This window comes from Pelodiscus sinensis, chromosome 1, assembly GCF_052426305.1.
Source record: "Pelodiscus sinensis isolate ZL-2025 chromosome 1, ASM5242630v1, whole genome shotgun sequence".
In the NCBI taxonomy this organism is placed as follows: Eukaryota; Metazoa; Chordata; order Testudines; family Trionychidae; genus Pelodiscus; species Pelodiscus sinensis.
In genome coordinates, this window is record NC_143052.1 from 299,868,727 (window position 1) to 299,893,798 (window position 25,072).

The following is a 25,072-nucleotide window of genomic DNA, read 5'->3' on the forward strand; positions in this document are numbered from 1 at the left end:
GCACTAGGCACAGTAAAGTGGCCGGCTTGGGCAGGAGAGCTGCCAGCCTGGCCACCCAGGAGCAGGTGTGCAAGAGAATCAAGGGGGTCCACTGAGACCCCCGACCCTGAGCCCTGAGCTTACAATGGCCGTCCTGGGTCAGACCAAAGGTCCATCTAGCCCAGTAGCCTGTCTGCCGACAGCGGCCAATCCTAGGGACCCTGGAGGGGATGGACCGAAGACAGTGACCAAGCCATTTGTCTAGTGCTATCCCTCTCCAGCCTTTCACAAACCTTGGGCAGGGACACCACTCCTACCCCCTGGCTAATACCACTCCATGGACCCAACCTCCATGACTTGATCTCACTTCCCTTTAAACTCTGTTCCAGTTCTAGCCTTCACAGGCTCCTGCAGCAAGGAGTTCCACAGGTTGACTCTTTGCTTTGTGAAGAACAACTTTCTGTTACTAGTTTGAAGCCTGCTACCCATTCCTTTCCTTTGGTGTCCTCTAGTCCTTCTTTATGGGAACTAATGAAGAACTTTTCTGTATGCACCGTTCTCCACCCAACTCCTGCTTTTAGAGACCTCTATCCTGTCCCCCCTCCGTCTCCTCTTTTCTAAGCTGAGAAGTCCCAGTCTCTTTAGCCTCTCTTCATATGGGACCTGTTCCCAACCCCTGATCATTTTAGTTGCCCTCCCCTCTCCCAGCCTCTCCCTTCCCCTCTCCCACCTCCTTTTCCCAGTCTCCCCCAGTTTTGTTCAATAAAGACAGATTCCATTTTTTAAGACAATTGTCCTTTATTTTTTACATCAAGAAAAGGGGCTAGGGAAGGGTAAGTGGAAGGAGGTGAGGGAGGAATGGGGCACGAGCCCCCGATGGGGAGGACTGGGCTGGCTCTGCGGGCTTCTGGGGGTGGAAGCTCTCCTGCAGCCCCCCCAATTGCCCCCTCTCCCCAGATGGCAGCCTGCGGCAAGTGCAGCCTGTCTGATGGCCGGGTGCTGTGATGTGCCCAGTGTGGGCACTCAGGGCACTCCAAGCCAGGACTGCTTTGCAAGCGGGGCACCCCTGAGAACTGTCTGTCCGGGGTGGGGGTCGGGACCCTTTAAGCACAGCCCTCGGCTAGCCTGAGACAGCATCTCCACGCTCTAAGTCCTCCTCTGATGCCCTGCCGGCACTGCTTCCGGCCATCCTTAAGCCCGGTTCAGGGTCCACTTAATGTGGACGCGCTAGTTCGAATTAGCAAAACGCTAATTCGAACTAATTTTTAGTTCTAGATGCGTTAGTTCGAATTAGCTTAGTTTGAATTAGCGCGGTAGTGTAGACGTACCCCCAGAGAGGATCCACCAGATGGTTCCTTATAGCCTTTCTGTCCAGAATCCCTGAGCCAGTGGAGGAGGAAGCTTTGGAAGAAGGACTTGAAGGGCAAGCTACCCTCTCCCCCCCCCCCCCCCCCGTAATCTTCTCATCTTCCCCTCATGAGGCTGTAATACCCCCTCCAGAGATGTAACAGGATAACAGTTTACATGGTTAACTGATAAACCTGGGCTTATCAGTTACCATGAATGGTTACACGCAGGCTCCTGGACAGCTCCCTGAGAGCAAGCCGGGAGCCAATACCTGCTGCTGCCTTTGATACAGAGGCAGCAATGCAGAGTGGCAGCCAGTTCCCTGGGAGCAGAGTGGCAGATGGGAGCCAGTAAACGCAGCAGAGACAATAGCAGATACAGAGGCAGCACTGCAGGGAGCTGGCTGCCGCCCCACGCTGCAGGTGTGTGTAACCACAATTTCAGTGGTTACATGTTTACCCAATTGCCCACTTTTTAACATCCCAAGCCCCTTCCTCAATCCCTAGGTGATGATCTTAAGATCAAGAGGGTGACAGAGGAGCTGCAAATTCATCTGCAGCAAGTGACAGACGCATTGCAAACTGGTGAATATTCTGCACACTGCCTCTTGTCCAGAATTGCCCACCCGGTTAACGAAGTGATTCTAGAACCTCCCAGTCATTAGGCAGACACCAGCCTCCATTGCTTCTTGTCCGCTTTCTTGCAGGCAGGTGCAAGACATCCCTACCAAAGAGGCAGACTTTTTATTTTAACCCCATACAATCGACATTGGAAGAGTCTAGATCTCTTTGGGAGAAAGGTGAATTCATTGGCAATGCTGCAGTTTGAATTGCAAATTAGCAAGCTGTAATGGCCAAATATGATGTTATTAATTATGGAAAAATCAGTGCATTTGTGGAACATCTACCAGAGATGCAGAAGGAGCAGTTTCGGGCCACTCTCAGAGAGAGCCAGTTGGTAGCTAGAACTGTGCTATAGATGTCACTGGACGTATCTGATATAGCGGCCCGCTCAGTCCCCATAGCAGTTGGAATGAGGTGGGCTTCCTTGTTACACCTTCCAGTGTTGTCCAGAGAGCTGCAGATAACAGTGGACAGTGGAGGAACTCCTGTTTGAAGGGTACAAGTTCTTTGTGCTAGATGTTAGAAGAGCATTAACTTTCTACTTGGATAGGACTAAGGACTTTCTTTCATTCACAGCATGTCCCTGTGGGCTGTTCACAACCTGCCCTGTTCCCCCCTTGACTTCGGAGTTCTCAGTATGAGGCTCAGTAGGAACCAAGCAGGGTTCGCCCATGCCGCATTAGAAAGCCTGGAAGCAGACCACAAGGGAGGGAGAGCACTCGCACAGGCTGAACAGACCTAAAACCTCCTATTAGAGACCCAGGGGTACAGATTAAGGTGGATAACCCATAAGCAAAAGCTTATAGGTTAATGCTATAGACTACATGCATTTTTCCTTCCTCCCCCTTACCAGTAATTTTTTTAGCAGGCTGGCCAGCAGCCCGGCTCAGTCCTGGCTTGTGCCAGGTCCAGGACCTACCCCTGCTGCAGTTCTGCATTTAAGTGTATTAGGAGCCAGGTGGGCCGACAGCCTGGCTCAATTCCAACTCGCACCAGGTCTGAGATCTCCGACCCCCCTGGACAGGCAGCAGTCCGTGACGGGAGTTTGATTTTTAAACTGGCTTCCCTCGTGAACCAGCTCCCTCTTGGCATCCCACACTGCTGCCTCTTATAGAGAGGCAGTAGTGCGGAGTGCCGGGGGCTCCTCGGGAGTGGGGCCAGAGCACACTGGCTGTTAATCGACTAGTCAGCTAACTGATATTTAGCATCTCTAGTACTGATATACCTTCAGTGGAGCACCATTAGGGACACACATCTTGAAGAACCGTTATTACCGCTCAAGGTGAGTGACCTCCTCTTTCTGTGGCCTTTGGGCTGCAGTATTGACTATGGTCCCAGGGAATCTATGGCATGAGGAATCCCCCTGCTCAGGTTTCCTGTGGCCTGCTCTGAGTGCAGTTATTACGGTTACTCCTTGTGTTACAGTACTACACAGATGCTAGTGTCAGGGCCCTGCTGTGCTGAGCACTGTACAAACACGTATTAAAGGACAGCCCCCTTCTCCCCAAGCTGGCATTCTCAATTAAAGACAAGAAGTAACAAGTGCATGCATCAAACAACGGGAAGGGAAGAAGGATGGAAGTAACCATGCTAGGAATGTATGGGTACATTTGACAGCCACCAGGTTTCCATCACCCTTTCTCTTTCCTCCCCCCTGCATATAAATACTCCGGAAGTATTAAGGACATCATTGATCTTTGCTGGCTACCTACATAGCCACTCTCAGTGGGAAATATGTTGTACATTTCACAGCAGGAGTGGATTTCACTGCTTTTTGGGTTTCACAAGGACATGGCATGTTTATAGGTTAATGCTCGTGAGACAAATAAGATTTGGTTCAAAGATTATGTTCACATAAGCACCCAAGTGGATCCTGATGCAGACTTTAAATCTACAAAACTTGAGGTTCCAGCAACAATGGCCTTTTGTGTGGCATGTTGGAATTTCTGCCTGCATTCTCATCTGGAAACTGGCAATCCCAAGGTGTGTTGAAAATGAAAAATAAAACAAAGAGATGAGGTGTGCAAAACCTCCTAGCTAGGGGTTAGATTTTAATTGCATGATGCAGGAAGGCTTAGCTCACTTTTTATTGTAAAACGGAACCAGTTTGCTCATTCCTAGCTCCTGTTTGTCAGATACAGTACTCAACTGCTCAGGCATTGCAAAGCTAACTCAGCCTTTAAAGAAGGTGATTAGGCATCAGTGCAGTATGGAATTTACACATATGCTCTATTTTAAACATAAGGGTTGTCCCACTGGAATGTTCTCTGCAGACTTGGAAGCACTAGTCAGTAAACCAATGTCAACAGCAGCTTCCAATTTTTCTTGAATAGTGACTGATTAGATGGCGATCGTGGACTGAGAGAGTTGGGTTAGAGAAACAAGCATTTCTGCGACCCCGGCCCCTGATATATTTTGTTTTATTTCCTATAGACTTTCGACCTGTTTGCTATGAGGAACCTCAGCACTGGTGCTCAGTTGCCTACTATGAACTCAACAACCGGGTAGGAGAAACTTTCCAGGCTTCTTCTCGGAGTATTCTTATAGATGGGTTCACAGATCCTTCAAATAACAGGAACAGATTCTGTCTTGGACTGCTCTCCAATGTCAACAGGAATTCTACTATAGAAAACACCAGGCGACACATAGGAAAGGGTAAGAAACATGGTTTGGAAGAACATCCATGGCCTAGAACTAAAAAAGTCTGTCTTTCTATCTACCTAACCTAACCAACATGAGTGTAAAGCCACATGTTTGGATTATTTCTGAAGCATTAGATGAGGTATTGATTTTTTACCGAGCAGAGGGTAACTCTTTACACAGGTTATTTACTTGGCCTATGTGGAACCCAGAATTAAAAACCAAATTAGAGAAAAGTTTTGAAATATGTGGGGGGTTTTATTTGTATTGACCTGAACTTCTTGCAACTGAGAGTATTGCCATTGAAATGTCACTAAGAAAATAATGATTGAGGGCCTTGCTGCTGTTTTTCTGTCTCCAAAAAGCAGATGAAGACAGATGACACACGAAGTAGCTGAGCTATCCATTTCGGTAGCGTCACTAAAGTTTCATCTTTTTTTTTTTTCCTCTGGCAGTACAGTGGATTGAGCACTCGCTTGCTCCATGCCTCCTGTTTGACTGTCCAGGAATTAGCTCTTTTAGCCCTGGAGCGCCCCCTGTTGGCCAGTGTCTTGCCCTTAGTTACCTGCCTTCTGCCCCTTGTCAGGCTCCATGTCTCTCCCAGCCCATGGTGCGCCTTTCCTTGTGGTTCTTCCCCATAGCAGTGCCCCTGTACTCTGAGATCCTCCCCTCCTAGGGATCCCCAGTTCACGATACTCACCTTGCCTCAGTGACCCAATGCCAGTCATCATCTAACTTCTTACCTCAGGGGCAAACTGCAGTCTGAAATGGCCACTTGTCATTGGCAAGGGGGTGTGGATCTGCTGCCTTCCCCTGCCCTGGCAGCCTCCCTGCAGCCCTAGTACACCTCAGGCCCCTGTATTTGACTGGCAGCCTGGGAAGTGAGTCAATCCAGAGTTCCCCAACTTTGCCTGCCTTTCCCCAACAGTGCTCTGTCTCAGGTCCCCTCTGTAGCTTTCTAGCAGTCAGATCCTTCCTATTCCGCAGCTGGAACAAGAGTGTGTGTCTGAGCTTGGCAGACCCAATTTATACTGTCACAGCTGTTGTCATTTTTCTCTTACACCTGCTGGCTTTAAAATATTTTGGTTGGAATCCTTTGAAGTTTCTGTGGTACCAAGACTCAGCTGCTGTAGCTGAAACAAAATCTCTAGAGTTCAAAATTTGCCCCTCCTGTAATGCAACTATTCTGCTCGATGATGGGCAGTTGAGGTGTCTTTTTTTCCTTGGAGTGGGGCACATCCCCATCAAAGTCCCAAACTGCCATTCCTCCTTCAAGATGAATCAGAGACTGCTTTTTGCTGCAGCTCATCTGTTAGTAAGATCCAAACTGAGCAAAGCTTGCCCAATCTCCACTATTTAATGGAAACTTCTGGTCTGGAGCAGCCAAGTTGCTGATCACCCCTTTGATCTGTCTTGACTTTCCTCTCTGGGAGTTTTGCATCTGGACATCCCAGCTTGCCTGGTCTTTGTGTGATTGTTGCTCCAGCAAACATTTGACAGCCCTCAGCGCCTTCTGGGAATCCTCCAGATGCTGCTGTAATTCAATTTGTGAAGCCTTCATGTCCCGTTTTAAATTCCTTTGTGAAATTTTCACTTCTGGTTTTCAGTCTTGTTTGAAATCCCACTGGCCATTTTTTATTTCTGCAAGCACCTTCTTTATTTGTTCAGTTGTAGTTCAGCAGGAATCCTGCTTACAGTCTCTCTTCTTAGAAACTGGATCCCACTCTTGGCACCAGTGTGGCCCCTTCTCAATCCAAATGGCTAGTCATGTTCTAGAGTCCTGGGGATGTTCCAGCTGGAAGTAGAAGTTGATGGATTCTGGTATTTTCTTTGTTGCAGTCTCTTTTATTTATTAGGAATGTACAAAGTCCTCTGAATACAGGAGGAACACAAAAGAAAAGGAGAGCAGTTCCTTAGTTTACAGCTCCAAGCCTTAGTCAACAGCCCCAAAAACTCTCCCCAGTTTTTTCCAGGGACATGATGTTCATAGGCTGCTGTTTGCTCATGTTGCTTTTTTGCCCCTGCGTGTGTGTCCTTTACTTTTTCAGACTTCTGTCATTTCCCTCTTTCCTCCATATATACTTTCCCCCCAAAATATTTAGCCAACAGTTTTTGTTGACTTCACACACTCCTTGTATTTTTGGTGGAGGTTTATGCTCATAGATGGGAACTTTCTCGTCAATCAACATGCCTATCAATCTCGGGGGAGGGGCGTGGGGAGGTTAACTCAACCCAAACCAAGGCATCCCCCAGCTCATAACAATATCTTCCTTCCACTTCTGTGACCAGGCAAGTGGATCATCAGTTTTAAATTTCTCAAAATAAACTTTACTTGATGTTTTATTTTAACTTCTCCCTCTTCATAGATCATAGACCTTTCTTTTTTATTATTTTTCTGTGAGGGGATCTGAGTAATTGGGACTAAGTACATGCAGCTCTGATCTTATCCTGTAAGCACTAAGGCTATGTCTACACATACCTGAATGTCATTTTACCAACTGAAGTGCAGTGTGGAAAGCTCTACGTTGGCGGGAGAGCTTCTCTTGTGGAGGTGGTTTTATGATGTCAACGAGAGAGCGCTCCCCACCCATACAGAGCAATTATATAAGCACTCTTACAGCAGTGCAGCTGCATGGGTACAGCTGTGCTGTTGTAAGCTAACTATTATAGACATAGACATGGCCAAGGCTCAGTTAAAACAGGCTCTTAACTTCCACTGAAATCAACAAAAGTTTGAAGCTTGAATGCCTTTGTGGATTTTATGCAAATTCTCTTCTGTTTTATCACTGGTCCTCTTTGCTGTCATTGCCTTGAATCAGCAATTGTCATGAAATGATTGAAGATCAAACTGGGAGCCAGTGGCTCCTGATTTTTTGTCTCTGCCACTAAGTCACTTGGATGGGTCACTGAAACTCTGTGTCTTGGTCTCCCACCCCTCTGTAAAGCTGAAATAACAACACTTCTCCAACTCCCATTAGTTGTTTGAGAATTAAGTAGTTAAGAGTCCAAATAACACTTATAAGACCTGAAACAAAGTACAAGAAATTATATTGTCATTTAGTCTTATAAAAGCTTTGGTATGGGCCACTGATGCATTGGCAGGGTAACAACAGAAACAGGGAAGAAATGTGACACACAAGCTTGGCTGTGACACAGAAAAATAAGTTCTACCAACCTCTGCTTCCAGTTTTTCTGAGAGAATTCTAGTCTTTTAAACAATGTCTCCTTTCCGGATTGGAATCCAGAATGACCAATAACCCTGTTGGTATAATCCCCCCTGCCTCTATTGCAGTGGGCACTCCCCGCCTCCTCAAAATGCTGAAGTGTTCAGTTATTGATTTCCCCCTCCCCCTTTCCTTGGAATGGCTTCTGCAAGAGGGTATAAAACGGCTAAACTGAATCAGACGCAAAGTACATTCAAGATTTTTCAGGTTGTAAAGTATTTCGTTGCAGTAGTAAGTCTCAGTCAGAAGCTTTCATTAAGCAACAATCATCATTCTAAACTGTATTTTTTTAAAATGAGGGTCTAACAGAATTCAACTCCTGACCCTACCGAGTTCCCAGTCTCAAAACACTAATTTAAAGCTCTCTAGTTCAGTCTTGAGACTGAATGGTTGATTGAATATGATAAAGGCCTAAGCCAGGTAACAAATTGTATATGCTTAGTAAAAAAACCCTGCAAATTGGAGGCCAAATGCAGGGATGCCATTCCCCCCAACTTTCTATGTGTTGTCCTTTTGGAGCAGTTATGTTAAGATGTTGTGATCCTTCATGAAACCTCAAAGCGCTAATATTTTATTTTTTCAACATTGGGAATGAGGTAGTCCTCCAGTTCCAATTTATTAAAAAGTAAAGACAAAGAATGTATATACATATACTCTAAGGCTATGTCTACACTGCAGGCTTCTTTCGGAAGGGGCTCTTTCGAAAGCATCTTTCGAAAGGGCCTCTTTCGAAAGATCGCGTCTAGACTGCAGGCGGATCTTTCGAAAGAGAATTCCGCTTTTTCGAAAGAGAGCACGGAGCGAGTCTGGATGCTCTCTTTCGAAGAAGGCCTCTTTTCATTGAAGAACGCCTTCTTTCTAAAGAGGAACTTTCGAAAGAAGACGTTCTTCCTCGTAAATTGAGGTTTACCGCCATCGGAAGAAAAGCGGCGTTCTTTCGAAATAATTTCGAAAGAACGCGGCTTGAGTCTGGACCCAGGGGAATTTTTTTCGGGAAAAGGCTACATTTCCCGAAAAAACCCCTGAGTCTGGACACGGCCTAACAGTGTGTTGTAGATCCATAACCAGCAATTGCTAGGCCTTTCATGGTCAAAATTCTCATTTAAGGAAGCTAGCTCCTATGAGTTTCTGCCAAAAGAAGAGAGTGAATGATTTCCAGAACAAGAAGAAAAGGCGGTAGACAGTAATGGTTCTCATCTGATCAGATTTGAAGATCTGTCTGTATTGATTAAAAATCCCAGAAGCTTACAATAGGAATCTATTCAAAGGAAGAAAGCTAATTTCCTCCCAGAGAATCTGGGTCCAGCGGAGACTCTTAATTTCTCTGCATTTCCCTACTCATCCAGTTTGAGAGGAAAATGCTCTAGAGGTGTGGAAATGCCCTAAATGCAGGATAGATCCATAGATTTGGAGTTCCTAAAGCATGTCAGATAGACAGATGAAATTGATACAACAGCTATCTCTTCTGTTACCAGAGAACAAACAGTAAGTAAACAAAATTAGGTCACTATGTAATAGAATTGTTATCTAATGTACCAGCATGAAATTGTACACATCAAAGCAAGTAACGATCCAGAGCACAGTGTAATTATCTACTGGAAACTGGTCCAGTTTCAGCAGTCAAACTTTAAACACAGAAGTGAGGCTTCTTATTTGTTTACTTTGTAGTACCAAAAAGATCTGGAGGATTCTAAGGTGTGTGATCTCAGGGATCTGAAGAGATGACTGACATTAAAGGAGCTTGTCTCCAGTGAATGCATATTGGAGAAATGGAAATACTTACTGGCATTTCACTATATTCGTGACCTCAGGCCCTTAGGCAGGGTGGAGCACCAAACAGGCTGACTTCCTAACTCCTGCAAATTGCAGACAAATGCAGGTGTCTTGGCCTAAGGTGGAAAGGCAGCCACCCTGGGGTGTGGTTGTCAGCAAGGATTGGGTAACCTGGGGCCATGCTACTCCACCGAGTTCCAGCTGAGGGCCTTAACGTTGGTTCCGTCACTGTGTCAGTAGCAGGGATCCAGCTGAAACATGCTGACCTGGATTCAAGCAATAACACAACTAGACTATGATCAGGTATTCCTGGCTACTTCCTACCCTTCCCCTCGCTGTGTATCTGTGTCTGGGGTTGCCCTCCATCTCCCCAAGATATGTTGCCAGCAACAACCCCCTTATCTCCTCAGCATCCTCGTTGGCCAGCAGCTCTGGGGTTCCTGGCAAGTTAGCACAGTCGATATTCTCTTCAGGCTCCTGCTTTAGCAGCAGGAGAGAGCTCTCTGTCTCCTTTGGCAGCTCTAGCCCAACTGAGCTGCAGGGCCCACATTTTATGCTTCCTGTCCTACCCCTCTGCTTCTGTCGAGCTGGGTATGGATGTCTTGGCTCCTCCCACCTTCCTATCAATCTCCACAGGAGGCCACGCCCTCTTGCTACACTGTACAAAAGTAAAGTAGCCAAAGTGTAAAGCCCTGATATAGTCTGTGTTAAGGATTACAGACAAATAACTCTGTTTTGTCCTTCCAAGGTGTCCATCTCTATTATGTTGGTGGTGAGGTGTATGCAGAATGCGTGAGTGACAGCAGCATTTTTGTACAGAGCCGCAACTGTAATTATCAGCATGGTTTCCACCCAGCCACTGTCTGCAAGATTCCTAGCGGCTGCAGCCTCAAGATTTTCAACAACCAGCTTTTTGCCCAGTTGCTTGCCCAGTCAGTCAACCATGGCTTCGAGGTTGTATATGAGCTGACCAAGATGTGCACTATCCGAATGAGCTTTGTTAAAGTAAGGATTCCTTTTCTTCTGTTGCATTTCTGAAAGGGAAAGGGAAATCCCTGGGATTAGTTAACTGTGTTGTTGTTTGTAATCACATTTTGTCTAGCAGTCAATCTAAAAATATGTATTAATGTAAATTAACAATTCAGTCTGTAGTTGCTCGAGAATGAAAGTGATGGACCTACCATGAGGTGCCGAAAACCCTCAGCTGAACTTGATGGGAATTAAACCTGTTTGACACATTTCTGATCTCTCGCTGCAAGGAATGAAGGGAATCTCCTCAAAGCTATTCATCTGTCCCAGCCATGTTCAGATTAGCAGCTCATTATGATCAATATGAAGTCCGCTGCCCATTGCTCACTGGCTTGAGGAGACTGTTGACCACAGAAACTTGCGTTTCTGGGCCTTGGGCAGGTCTAAAGCTAGTCTAACTTCTCTCCAGAAACTTGAAACATATCACATTCTGCTAGAGTTGGGTGGGTTTTTGTTTGGTTTTTGTTTTTACTGTCTTCTCAATGCCCTTTCCCAACAAGAGGAGACGCTAGCCCTAGTCTCTATTTTCACATCTAGGGGTACCCAAAGTCAGACTCCATAATCTGTAGTTAGGTACCTATATAAAAGTGGGATGATTTTCAGAGTGCTCATTGTTCCCATTTAATATCCTTGAATTTTGAATTGCTTAGCACCTCTGAAAACCAGCCCACAGCTTTTTAGGTGTGAGATAAAAGCCTGACTTTAGGCAGTCAGGTTTAGAAATATCAACCTAAGTGACAAACAGCAAAGCCTAGGAGCAAGGGACAGAACATAAAACCTTTTGAATGCTCCAGCAACTTGCCCTCTCATTGACAATTACAATTTATAACCTCACAGGCCCATCCACCCTGCATTAGTTTCTCCTGACTAGGAGCAGAATGGTAACTTTCAGGTGGGTAAACAAACCTCTCCCAGTATCACTTGAGCTCCTGATTGCAATTCTGGGAAAACGCTAACCACAGAGCACTGGAAGTTTTTCTCTGCATTTCTCCCCCAATTTAGATGATATTGTTTGTAATAGGGATGTGAACAACTAGTCGCTTCCCCCTTTCCCCACCTCCTTGCTTCCTCTATCAGAAGGAGGCAGCAAGTGGAGGAGGGGGGAGAGAGAAAGGATACTTCAAAGTGGCAGTGCCACTTGCAGCCCAGGGCCAGCTGGGGAGTCCTTAGGCTGTATGTGGCGTTTCAAAGCGACAGCACCACATGGAGCCTCGGATCATCTGGGGACTCCCCTGCTGATTCTGGACTCCATGCGGCACTGCTGCTTTGAAATGCCACAGGGAGCATGGGGCCAGCAGGGGATTCAACTCCCCTTATTTCAAAATAACAAGTCAAATATCCACGCTACCACAAGCCTGCTATTTCAAAATAATGGGCTTGTTATTTCTAAATAATAACTCTTGTTTGTGAAGAGGAATTAGTTATTTCAGGAGTTATTATTTCAAAATAAGCTGGTTGTGTAGACATAGCCCCAGTGACTGCAGTAAGCAGACTGTATTTATGCCAGAGGGGTTGGAGCTTTTGAACCAAGAATCAGGACTGATATGCCTAGAATTAATATCGACAAGATCATTCTCCATCCCTCCTTGCAAAGTAGATAAACTGCTTCCAGATGCAGACCTTCCCTATAAAACTGAAGGACCAATGTCCTATCTGCATTTTGTGGACATTAATAATCCCCTGGTACCTCTTTCCTCAGAGTGCCATCCAAAGTCTCCCAAGCAGTGACTAACTGGTATGCTGTGCTCCAGTTTGGGAAGGAATTGATGTCTTGTACAGCTCAAGTATCAGTAGTGAAAACAGCATTCTTTTTTTAGTGGAAGCCATCAATGGGCCTGTTTGTTCAGGAAGTGCATGCAACACCTTCATTATCTCAGTAACTCACTGGCGCGCTCTCTGATGTATTATCTGGAATCAAACCCAAATGGCAGGGAACGCTGTTGTGTTTTCATGCTGAACAGACAGACAGCTCCCATGTTATCATCTTGTTTTGTTGGAACTATTGTAAGCACTATCCCCATTTTTGGATTCCTATCACCAACGCGTGAGAGGTCAATTTCCAGTCTTTTCCAAGAGATAAACATCATTGCTCATTTTTACGCCTTCCTTGAAAAACTGCTTTGGGAGGCATGGTATACTCATTTTTTTTTGCACCCATGCAGCATCTGGCTAGGATTACAACAGTGTGCTGTTGATTGTAATAATACTAAGAATTTATAGAATGCTCTTTACAAAGGTGGGTATCAATTTCCCTGGGAAAAGTGAGGCACTGAGATGAAATGAAACCATCTACAATCACCTGGCTTGTCAGTATCTGGAACAGAACCCAGCTCTTCTGACTCCCAGTTTGGTTCACATGCTCTTGGATGACACTGCCTGAGGCTGCAGTGCTAAGGTGAGGATCTGGAAAATACACCTATTGTGGTGCTCCATTGCTCGAAGGACTGCATAGTTTGCTCATCTGGGACATGGCCAAGCCCCAAGCTCCATGCATGTAGGCCGGTGTTGACAGAAACTGCTGAGCAGTACTTATGCTGCTCCTACTTGGAGTTACCAGCATGGAGTTGTGCTGAATTCATTGCCTCCAAACCCATGAGCCATTTGCCCCATGCTGGCAAGCTGGCTCTTGAACCCCCCATTTAGTCACTGCCATGTCCATCAACCCCAAATGGCACAAGACAACAAGGATTAGGATTTTGTCCATAGCTTTAATTGCACTCCCTTTCTAACCAGTTCACAAAGCTCCTCCGTCTTAAGTTTTCAGTTTCATTTTAGTACTAGGAGCCAAGAATTCCTTCTGGAACCCAGGGCCGGACAGTCACAAGCAGCAGGGGCATTGGGGTAACATTTTGTGATAGAAACACAAGCAGAAGTTGCATTTCCTTGTCACTTTAGGCACAGTAGGGTTGAGTTTGCAGCATGAATAGTAGTAAACTTCAGCTCAGATCCATTAAAGAGCCTGAGAATTTGATTAGGCTGCCACAAGAGGGAGCCATCCAGCCACCCAACAAGATGGATTTGACATTTGGCTTGCTGCAGTGTTAGTCACTGCTTCATGCACCAGACTAGTCATGTGTATGCAAACTTAGACTTTTTCCCTCAGAGTTTCAGTACTGCCGATAAAGTAAGGGGCGTAGGTACTTCTGACATTTTTTTTCATCAGAAAGTGACTGGACTGTAGGACAGGAGAATAGAACACACCAGTTGTACAGATTCAGGAGATCCGGAAGATAAACTGGGGTCAATGTAAAGGAAAGAGTTTTCTTTATGAATTTTTTTTCCAGAACTTTAACAGAAACTGATGTCAGGAATATGTTCACATTCAAGCCTGCTAGCAGCTCTGCTGCTCAGAACAAATCTAACTGATTAAAAGGAGCCTTTTTTACAGGCCCTAGAGCTTACAGAATTTTCATTCTGTAAAAATTACTCCATATTAAAGTCCCATAAAATCGTGAGTATAATGTGCACCTATGCATAATGCGCACCTACCTTTTAAACGTCAGAATCCCGGATTAAACTGAACTTTTATCTATAATGCGCACCCCGACTTTACCTTATTTTGTCTTGCCTTTTTGTATTGCCGGGTAATCATGCGTGAGCGCACGAGTATATAGTGCGCGGCGTTTCCATGCTCTCTTTGGGATGACATGAGTTGTCGGCGATCTTACACGACCACTGAAAAACTTAAAGTTGTTAGCTATGCTGAGGCTCATGGCAACAGAGCTGCCAGCTGTGAATTTGATGACATAGCAGAGTCTAACATTCAGCTTTGGAGATGGCAGAAAGAACACCTGCAAGCACTGCCTCAGATGAAGATGGCTGAATGAGGTAAAAGCACTGCATATCCTGAGTTGGAGGCCAAGCTGGTTGAATGGATTGCTGAGCATAGACAGCAAGGCGGTGGTGTTAGCATTGCGGAGGTTAGAATGAAGGCTTTGACCATTGCCAAAATATGCGCTAACACAGCTGGGTTTAAAGCTTCGTATGGCTGGGGTTGATCAGTTCGTGAATCACCATGGCTTATCAGTCCGACGCCGAACAACAATTGCACAGAAGCTACCCATGGACTCAGACACCAAGTTACTACAGTTCCAAAAGTTTATCATAAAATTACGCACGCAGCACTGCTACGACTTTAATTGGTAACGCAGATCAGACACCATTAAATTTCGATAATCCCTGCGACAGAACGCTTGAAGTGAAAGGTGCCAAGACTGTCTCCATTGCTACCACAGGCCATGAAAAGTCTAAGTTTACCGTAATGCTTGCTTGCATGGCTGACGGAATTAAGCTGCCTCTTTATATTGTGTTCAAGCGCAAGACAATGCCAAAGAATGTTAAATTCCTGAACACCATTCACATGCGTGTTCACCGTAAAGGCTGGATTGACGAAGCTTTAATGCTTGATTGGCTACAGATGGTTTGGGCAAAGTGGACAGGTGGACTTATGAGAAAGCAGTCTCTCATAGTTTTGGATGCATTTTGGTGTCATCATATGCCATCCGTCAAGAAAAGGCTTCAGCAGGACAAAACAGACTTGGCAATTATTCCTGGTGGAATGACCAAAATGTTGTAGCCGCTTGATGTGGCAGTTAACAAGCCAATGAAAGATGCACCACGCAGAAAATGGAACAACTGGTTGTTGGAAAGTTAACATTCATTTACTGCAGGTGGACATACGCGAACAGTGACGCTGCAAGATGTTACCCAGTGGATAGTGGATATCTGGCTTGAACTTGATCCCTCTATCATAAGGAAGGGATTTCTGAAATGCAGCATCTCTAATGCTATAGATGACAGCAAGGATGATGCCCTATGGATGGATCCGAGCGACGATGAATCGGCTGACGATGAATTACCAGTATGCGAAGATGACAATGATTTGTATTACCTGGATGAATATGTCAAGGGCTATATCCCGGAAGATATTGCTCATCTGTTCGAGGAAGAGTCTAACAAAAGCGAATTTGAGGGCTTCAAAGATGAGTAGATCAATTAACATATTTGCTTGTTTGCGTTGCAGTGTTGATTTCATTTGTTGAACTTACCTTTTTGAAACTATGTATATAGTTGCTTATCGATGCTAATAAAAATCAACTTAACCTCTGGTGTCCAGCGATTAATTAACTGCCACGGAACCGCCAAATAAAAACTTAAAAAAACAACCCTCCTATGGATAATGTGCATCCCGACTTTGACACTAAAAAAACGGGAAAAAAATGCGCATTATACTTGCGATTTTATGGTAGATGTCCCTTTTAAGATGACAGACCTATTAGTGCTCCAGATTAGCAGCATCATAGATACAATGTCAGTATGAATGCTCATTGATACGCTAACAATGCCTGCCCATGCCAACCCCTCTCATGTTGACTAGTATCTTAGTTTGTGCTTAGTCCTTTTGGGTATGTCTACACTACAAAGTTAGTTCAAACTAACGGACGTTAGTTCGAACTAACTTTAATAGGTGCTACACTAGCGCTCCGCTAGTTCGAATTTGAATCGAACTAGCGGAGCGCTTAGTTCGAACTAGGTAAACCTCATTTTACGAGGACTAACGCCTAGTTCGAACTAGCTAGTTCGAACTAAGGGCTGTGTAGCCCTTTAGTTCGAACTAGTGGGAGGCTAGCCCTCCCCAGGTTTCCCTGGTGGCCACTCTGGCCAACACCAGGGAAACTCTATGCCCCCCTCCCTGCCCCGGACCCCTTAAAGGGGCACGGGCTGGCTACGGTGCCCGTGCCAGGTGCAAGCCTGCCAGCACCCAGCTAGCAGACCCTGCACCTGGCACGGCACAGAGCCACCCACCCGATGCCCCCCAGCCCACCCCCTCTTGCCGGGACCAGGCTGGCGGCTCCCGGGAGTTTGCCCTGGACCGCAAGAGGCGGGCACCTTCCTGGGCTAGTGCGGACATCGTGGACCTCGTCCACGATCTCCGCACTAGGCACAGGAAAGTGGCCGTCTAGGGCAGGAGAGCTGCCAGCCTGGCCACCCAGGACCAGGTGTGCATGAAAATCAAGGGGATCCACTGAGACCCCCGACACTGAGCCCTGAGCTTACAATGGCCGTACTGGGTCAGACCAAAGGTCCATCTAGACCAGTAGCCTGTCTGCCGACAGCGGCCAACCCTAGGGACCCTGGAGGGGATGGACCGAAGACAATGACCAAGCCATTTGTCTCGTGCCATCCCTCTCCAGCCTTCCACAAACTTTGGGCAGGGACACCACTCCTACCCTCTGGCTAATAGGACTCCATGGACCCAACCTCCATGACTTGATCTCACTTCCCTTTAAACTCTGTTCTAGTTCTAGCCTTCACAGCCTCCTGCAGCAAGGAGTTCCACAGGTTAACTATTTGCTTTAAGAAGAACAACTTTCTCTTACTAGTTTGAAGCCTGCTACCCATTCCTTTCCTTTGGTGTCCTCTAGTCCTTCTTTATGGGAACTCAGGAAGAACTTTTCTGAATGCACCCTCTCCACCCAACCCCTGCTTTTAGAGACCTCTATCCTGTCCCCCCTCCGTCTCCTCTTTTCTAAGCTGAACAGTCCCAGTCTCTGTAGCCTTTCTTCATCTGGGACCTGTTCCCAACCCCTGATCATGTTAGTTGCCCTCCCCTCTCCCAGCCTTTCTCTTCCCCTCTCCCACCTCCTTTTCCCAGTCTCCCCCAGTTTTTTTCAATAAAGACAGAGTCAATGTTGGAAGAAACGTTATTTTTATTTTGTACATCAATAAGAAGGGGGGCTAGGGAAGGGTAAGTGGAAGGAGGTGAGGGAGGAATGGGGTACGAGCCCCCGATGGGGAGGACTGGGCTGGCTCTGCGGGCTTCTGGGGGTGGAAGCTCTCCTGCAGCCCCCCAATTACTCCCTCTCCCCAGATGGCAGCCTGCGGCAAGTGCAGCCGGGCTGATGGCCGAGTGGTGTGATGTGCCCAGTGTGGGCACTCAGGGCACTCCAAGCCAGAACTTCTTTGCAAGCGGGGCACCCCTTAGAACTGTGTGTCCGGGGTGGGGGTCGGGACCCTTTAAGCGCAGCCCTCGGCTAGCCTGAGACAACATCTCCATGCTCTAAGTCCTCCTTTTATGCTCTGCCGGCACTGCTTCCGGCCATCCTTAAGCCCTGTTCAGAGTCGACTCAATGTGGACTTACTAGTTCGAACTAGCAAAACGCTAGTTCGAACTAGTTTTTAGTTCTAGATGCGTTAGTTCGAATAGCTTAGTTTGAATTAACTAATTCGAACTAAGTTAGTTCGAACTAACTTTGTAGTGTAGACATACCCTTAGTCATCTGAGTTCTGTTCCTGCCTCTCCCGTTGCCCAGAAGTGTGACTTTGAGCTAGTGTTACAATCTCTCAAGTCATTTAACTCTGTGAAATCAGCAGTACAAGGTACTATATAGTCCTACTACAGGTCTTTTGGCCCTTCTGTGTTTGGGCTGGAATTAGGCATAGTAGCTCCACTAGGTTTGATACTGAATGTTGTGGTTTATTTTATGTGGTTAGTTGCCCAATAGGATCTCAGTTCTGCACCTATAGAAATGGAATGGACTTTTTGCTTGTCCTGGTTGCTCTAGGACTGCTGTGTATTATTAACCCTATCACGTTGTCCTGGGATGTCTGCAACACCAGGCAGAGTGGGCTCATGCTGCAGTATCCACTGTAGAGAGCTGTTGAGAAGCCTGGGGCCTCTGGGTATCCCCTCCCCTTGCGCTCTGGGAGCACGTCTACACTAACACTATTTCGAAATAGGATGCGTGCCTACTCAGCAAGCCTGTTTATTTTGAAATAATTTTGAAGTAACAGGCTTCTTATTCCAGAACGGGTAACTCTCATTTCACAAGGAATAATGCTTATTTTGAAATAAGAGGCCTCCAGGGCTTCTCACAGCTGCCCTGCTGGCCACTGGCCACACTCGTCAGAACTCTATAGTTCCCCTCCCCCTGCAGGCCTTAAAGCTGCAGCCACAGGGGGATCTGCTTACGGCACAATGCAGGCCCTGCTAGCCCTTTGCCTCACATCCGCAGCCTTCACTGCTTTTGCTGCTGCCATGAGTGACCCCTGAGCTCCAACCAAGCCCTCCACAGCTGCAAATGAGCCGGCAGCCAGCTCCCAAGCCCCTGCTTGGGGAGAAAAAGAAGAAGGCCTTTTTCTGGTCTAGTGTGGAGATCCTGGATCTCATTGAGGTCTGGGGAGAGGAGGCAAACCTCCAAGATCTCTGCACCAAATGCAGGAATGTGGACATTTACGGCTGGATGGCTGACATACTGGGCCAGAAGGGACACATGCGCACCCAGGGACAGGTGCGCAAGAAGGTGAAGGAGCTACGGCAGGCCCATACCAAGGCCAGGAAACGCAGTGCTCAGGGGCAGCACCCCATACCTGCCCCTATTTTGACCAGCTCCACCAGAGCCTGGGAGTGGTGTCAGTCCCCCACGTCACTCCTCCCTGGGCTGGAGACGCCTGTTGTCAGCTTCCCAGAGAGCGTGGCTGAGGAGGAGGTGCAGGAGGAGAAAAAGGAGGACGAGGAGGCCAGCACCAACACCATGCCAGCCAGCCAGAAGGTCATCCAGGCACTTGAACCAGTATCGCCGGGCCCAGGATATTGCCCAGGGATCAGACAAATCTGGGGAAGGCCCATCAGGTGAGTTCCATTACGTTCCCTAGACATACACGGGGGGAGGCAGTGGGCAGCGAGGGGCTGCTGCGCACTTCTCACCCGGCCTTCTCGGCCTGGGGATCACACAACAGCCTGTGCATATGGAGTGCCAGTCCAGAGCACAGAGCCGCAATGAGGCTGCCACTCTTGCACTTGCACTCAACCTGGCACTCTTGCTCATGGGGTTCCTGCACAGGCCTGCCTTACTCCCAACCCCATGGTGGGACATCTTCTCACCACTAAGGAGGATGGAGTCAGGGACATGCAGCTGTGCCGCACACGGCTATGCCTGCACTCTTGGGGCAGCATCCAGTCCCAGGCAAGCGTGGTGAGGCAGAGAACACCAGTCCCCTGCCAGGGGAGCCTGCCAGCAGGGGGAACAAATAGAGGATACCCCAGTAGCACCCTCCCCTGCAAGCAGCATCTGCTGCTCAAACTCACCTCCCTAACAGCCTCCCCGCCTCCTCCAGAAGGTAGGGATAGCAGTCCTCTCCCTGTGGGATGCCACCACTGCTGGACCCAGCGTGTGAATGGCATGGAGGGAAGCCAAGCTGCCCAATCACCCCCCTCCTGCCTGCAGGCTCCCGGCCTGTCCAGCACATTCCCGTGCCTGCTTTGTCCCTGGAGTGAAAAGGTAGTGAGGTTCCCCTTCAATCCCAAACAACTGTGCCCCTCAGATGGCCTTGCTCGCAGCACATCATCTTCATCTGACCCAAGACCTTTCAGTGTCGGCTGAGAGATTAGGACTAGTCTTCATGCACAGTGTCTCCTGGGATGACTGCCCTTCTCTTTGTTCTTCCCAGCTGGACCAGCTGCGAGTGGGGCGCGAGCTACATCTCCTGCACCTGCCTCCTGACCGCATGAGATCTGTGGGTGCTGCCATCCCTGCGAGGTTGGAGCGGGAACACATAGCCTGCCTCTGTTTCCTACAGCGGGCTCTTGAGCGGTAGGACTGGAGATTGGATGTGGACCTGAAGGAGCTCCGTGCTGACTGGGAGCTGTACTGCTCCATCTGTCAGGAACTGTCCCAGGAGGCACAGAGCATGTGCACGGCATACAGCGCCGCCACCAACCACTTGGTCGCCACAATTGAGTTGTCCAGCAGCCTTCCCCCTGCACCCGCTCTTTCCCAAGTCCCCCTCTACACTTGTTCTTGCTCCTACAGCTTCTTCCTTAGTCCCCACCCCACCCAATGGCCACCAAGGGCCCCACCCAAAAGCCAGTGGGGCCAGCTGAGGCAGGCTCCAGTTCTAGTCCCATCCCTGAGCCCCACCTCCCCCTTCTACCTCCTTCCCCTCCCAGGTTCTTTTCCCAGTCCCTCCCCAGTTATATTTACCCCAAATAAAAATTACAGAGAGTTTATTGCTTCAAAACAAAAAATCTTGTTTATTTTATTGGAGAGGGAGGGGAAGAAAAAAGGCAGACTGAGGCACTGCAGAGGCCCTTTGTGGGGAGGCCCAGGAGAGAGTCTCACAGGTGGCCTTTGCTGAAACTCTCCCTCAGGTCCTCTTGGATGCGCACAGCCCCCTCATGGGCCTGCCAGATGGCAGCTGTACGCAGCTGCTGAAAGGCCTTTGCAACCTTCTCAGCCTCTGGCCCCAACCCTGGCAGGAATGTCTAGCCTTTATTTTTGCAAATATTGTGGAGGACACAGCAGGCCACCACCACTTGGGGGGCATTCCGCTCGCTGAGGTTGAGGCGGGTGAGGAGATAGCGGAACCTCCTTTTGAGATGTCCAAATGTGCCCTCCGCAACAGTGCGGGCCCTGTTGAGCGTGGCGTCAAAGCGTTCCTTGCTTTGGTCAAGGTGTCCTATGTAAGGCTTCATAAGCCAGGGGAGCAGAAGGTAGGCTGCGTCCCCCATGATCTACATGGGCGTGTCCACGTCCCCACGGTGTGGTCAGGGGGCAAAAGTACCAGTGTGCATCTTCTCGTAGGGGCTGGAGTTGTGGAAGACACAGCTGTTGTGTGCCTTTCCCAACCACCCAACGTTGATGTCCATGAAGTGGCCTCGGTGGCCCACAAGGGCCTGCTGTAGCATGGAAAAGTACCCCTTCCAGTTGATATAATTGGAGACCTGGTGATCCGGGGCCTGGATGGCGATGTGGGTGCTGTCAGTGGTCCCCCCACAGTTGGGGAATCCCATGGCAGCAAAACTGGCCATGATGAGGTCAGCGTCACCCAGGATGACAACCCTGCACATCAGGATGGTGTTAACGGCCCTCGCCACCTGTAGAAGGCGACAAACATAAAATCACAGGGTTGTCAGAGTCCTCGGGAGGTCCCCGAGCCCAACCCCCTTTCTCACGCACCAAGACCAATCCCTACTTACACCATCGCCCAGCAGAGCTTTGTGATGCTGGGACTGAAAAACCTTCTAAGGAGAGGGCTTCCTTTCCTAAGGAACCCCATTCTAGTAGTTCACCAAGCTCCTAGGACAATAGGAGTCAAACCTGCATGAGCATGGGCCCGATGGTCAATCTCCACATGCCAAACTGGTTCCCGACAGAGCGGTAGCTGTCTGGCATGGGGAGCTTCCAAAGAGCGATGGCGATCGGCTAATGGAGAGGGATGGCAGGTTGCATATAGGTGTTCCATCACCTGAGGGCAGAGGCGAGCCACTCGCACAGCTCCAGAAAGGTGTCCTTCCACATGTTGAAGTTCTGGAGCCATTGCTGGTCGCCCCACCACTCCATGATGATGTGGTCCCACCAGAAGCGGTGCTGCACGGTGTGCTGGGGAGGGCCAGAGAGGGGCTGTGCTGCATGAGCAGAATGTGGAGAGAGGAGAGGAGGTGTCCTGCAGGGAGCGGCGGGCCCTGTTCCTGCAGTCCCACATGGCAGCCTTCAGTAACTGCACCAGGAGGTGTGGCAGCAGTTCAAAGAACTGGCAACTGCTTTCCAGCAGGCTTGGCGCCATGGTTGAAGTGCTGTGGTGTGTTGCAAGGGCAACCAGAGCAGGCAGTGAGGAAAGTTTGCTGTCCCTCAGGAGGTAGGCAAAGGTGAAGAGCCTGAGATATGGCTATAGATGGGGGTCCCTTTAAACACGAGCCTCAGGCAACTGCTAGAGGAAGTGACTGCTGTCCTGATGCCCTGTCTGAAGTGCTTCTAGGGGGCTTTAAATGGGATGCAGGTTCTAATTGGTGTAGATACTCTATTTCAAAATAACTCAGCGCTATTTCGATGGACATTTGGGCTACGACTACACTGTAGCCTTCTTCCAGAAAAGCTTATGCAAAGGAAGCACGGCATGGAATATCACCGCGTTTCATTTGCATAATTAATTAGCAGGTGTTTTTGTGCAAAAACCCCTCTTGCGCAAGAGCTGCTCTTCATTTTTTTCAGGAAGAACTGCTCTTGCACAAGAGGGGTTTTTTGCGCAAAAAGGAGCCATCTACACAGCTCCTTTTGCGCAAAAGCCTCTTGCGCAAAAATAGCTGCTAGTTAATTATGCAAATGAAGTGTGGCGTAGCCGTAGCCTTGTAGTCAGATACTCTATTTTGAAATAAGCTATTTTAGAGGGTTTTTTCCAAACTAAAAGCATGTAGTGTAGATGTACCATGAGAGTCAGGCACAGAGAGGAACAGAGAGGAGTTGTGTGTATGTCCCTTTTACCTTATCTTAAGGTGAGGATGTGGTTGATGTAAGAGATAGGAAATGAGGGACATGGGAGAACTGGGGACTTAGAATGAGGATGGTGGAGCATGAGATGAAAGAAGGATGAGATAGAGAATGGGAACATGCACAAATGGATGAAGCCGAAAATATCCCTCACCCTGGAGGAAAGTCAGAGGAAGAACCTCCTGCCCCCTGCATTAAAAGAAAGGTGGGTGGAGAGAAACCCATGTCCTCCAGAACTCAGTTATGAGAAAGTTGTTGAGCCTCTCCCCAAGGGATAATTGCAGGCCAGAATCCCACGTAGTGGAAGGTGGTTGATGGGGGACAGAAAAGCCTATAAATAAGTGTAAATTAGAATAGGATTATTGGCCCTTATAGGAGTCTGATCTTCCAAACTTCTGTCTGAGCCACAGACTTTGAATCCCTGATAATCACATAATCAAGAATCTTAAATTCACTGAAATAAATAGACAGCTCTGGCCCTTGATGCTACTCACTTGTTGGAGAAGTTGTCCCTAGGAAAATGTATTATGTTAGCCGCTTAGTTAAAGTTGCTGGCCACTTTCCCACTGGCTGCAATGAAGCTAAACTTTTAGTGGTGGAATTACAATAAAAAGAAACTCACCTTTTGGTCTTTGGTATTTTTGTAGGGCTGGGGAGCAGAATATCATCGCCAGGACGTTACAAGCACTCCCTGCTGGATTGAGATTCATCTGCACGGACCATTGCAATGGCTGGATAAGGTGCTGACACAGATGGGCTCACCTCATAACCCTATCTCCTCAGTCTCTTAAGAATCATCTCTAGTATTATGTATAGGATGGATGCTATTGCAGGCAGTGGCTTATAGAATCTCCGATTTGCAAAGAAAAGAAGTTTCTATATGTAGATGTAAATATATATACATATAGTCTACTTATCCCTGTTGGGTTTTTTTTTCAATGGTATGTTTTGTGATTTCTAGTTAACACGATGCTAGTATGACAAGGTTAGAAATTCAAGGTTAGCACATGTGTTCTTTCTCCTGGAAAGAGCAAAATGTTTCCTGTGAGCATCTTCACTTTCCAAACAAGTCTTTGCAATGATAATTCTCTTACAACACATGGATTAAGACTCGCAGCTGCAGAGAACCAGCACCACAACTATGCACCACTTACATCCATTTTAAATTCTGGGGCTGTAAGCAGGTAAACTGGCCCACAGGATTTGTGCATACGGTGAATTTCAGCTGGTGAGCTAAAGGAATAAACAGCCGTTCCTGTCTGTCTCCCTATTTGTGGCATTCCTCAGGGTACAGTCTAGACTGTTGAACAGCTGGGTCCCCTCAGTTCTCAACCTAGGGTGCTTTTTACACTGCTTTTATACAGAAGTCAGAATTGGATACGTAGAAATATAAGGGTACGTCTAGACTACATGCCTCTGTTGCCAGAGGCATGTAGTTTAGGCTACCAGACATAGGAAAATGAAGCGGTGATTTAAATAATCGCCACTTCATTTAAATTTACATGGCTGCCGCGCTGAGCCGACAAACAGCTGATCAGCTGTTTGTCGGCTCAGCGCGATAGTCTGGACGCGCGGGTGTCGACATCAAAGGTATTTGTCGACCACCCAGGTATGTCTCCTGGGCTGAGATATACCTGGGTGGTCGACAAATACCTTTGATGTTGACACCCGCGCGTTCAGACTATTGCGCTGAGCCGACAAACAGCTGATCAGCTGTTTGTCGGCTCAGCGCGGCAGCCATGTAAATTTAAATGAAGCGGCGATTATTTAAATCACCGCTTCATTTTCCTATGTCTGGTAGCCTAATTTACATGCCTCTGGCGACAGAGGCACGTAGTCTAGACGTACCCTAAGTTAACAGACACTAAGGGTGCATCTGAACAGCACCCTAAACTCGAAATAAGATACACAATTTGCGCTACACAAATTGTGTATCTTATTTTAAGTCTATTTCAAAATAGCTTATTTTGAAATCTGGTGCATCTACACAGAGCCAAATTTTGAAATAATATGCTATTTTGAGCCATCTCTTATCCCTTGTGCAACGAGGTTTACCAGGATGGCAAAATAGCATACCCATTATTTTGAAAAATATTTCGCAATAACAGGCAGCTTGTGTAGATGGGGGGGGGGGTAGTTATTTTTGGATTCCTCCAGTATCCTGAAATAGCTTTGCAGTGTAGATGTATCC

At 47.6% G+C, this 25,072-nt stretch overlaps 1 protein-coding gene across 3 annotated transcripts in view; it reads left to right on the forward strand.

Annotated features, from left to right (window-relative positions):
* Positions 1 to 23,797, forward strand: part of SMAD9 (SMAD family member 9) — a 58,849-nt gene extending 35,052 nt beyond the window's left edge. For all 3 annotated transcript variants that reach the window (XM_089775500.1, XM_075919157.2, XM_075919158.2), the window contains 3 exons: positions 4,383 to 4,604; positions 10,335 to 10,591; positions 23,529 to 23,797. In XM_089775500.1, coding sequence (XP_089631626.1) covers positions 4,383 to 4,604; positions 10,335 to 10,591; positions 23,529 to 23,672 — 623 coding nt within the window. In that variant the 3' untranslated portion in view covers positions 23,673 to 23,797. The remainder of the gene's footprint in view (positions 1 to 4,382; positions 4,605 to 10,334; positions 10,592 to 23,528) is intronic.
* The last annotated feature ends 1,275 nt before the right edge of the window (positions 23,798 to 25,072 follow it).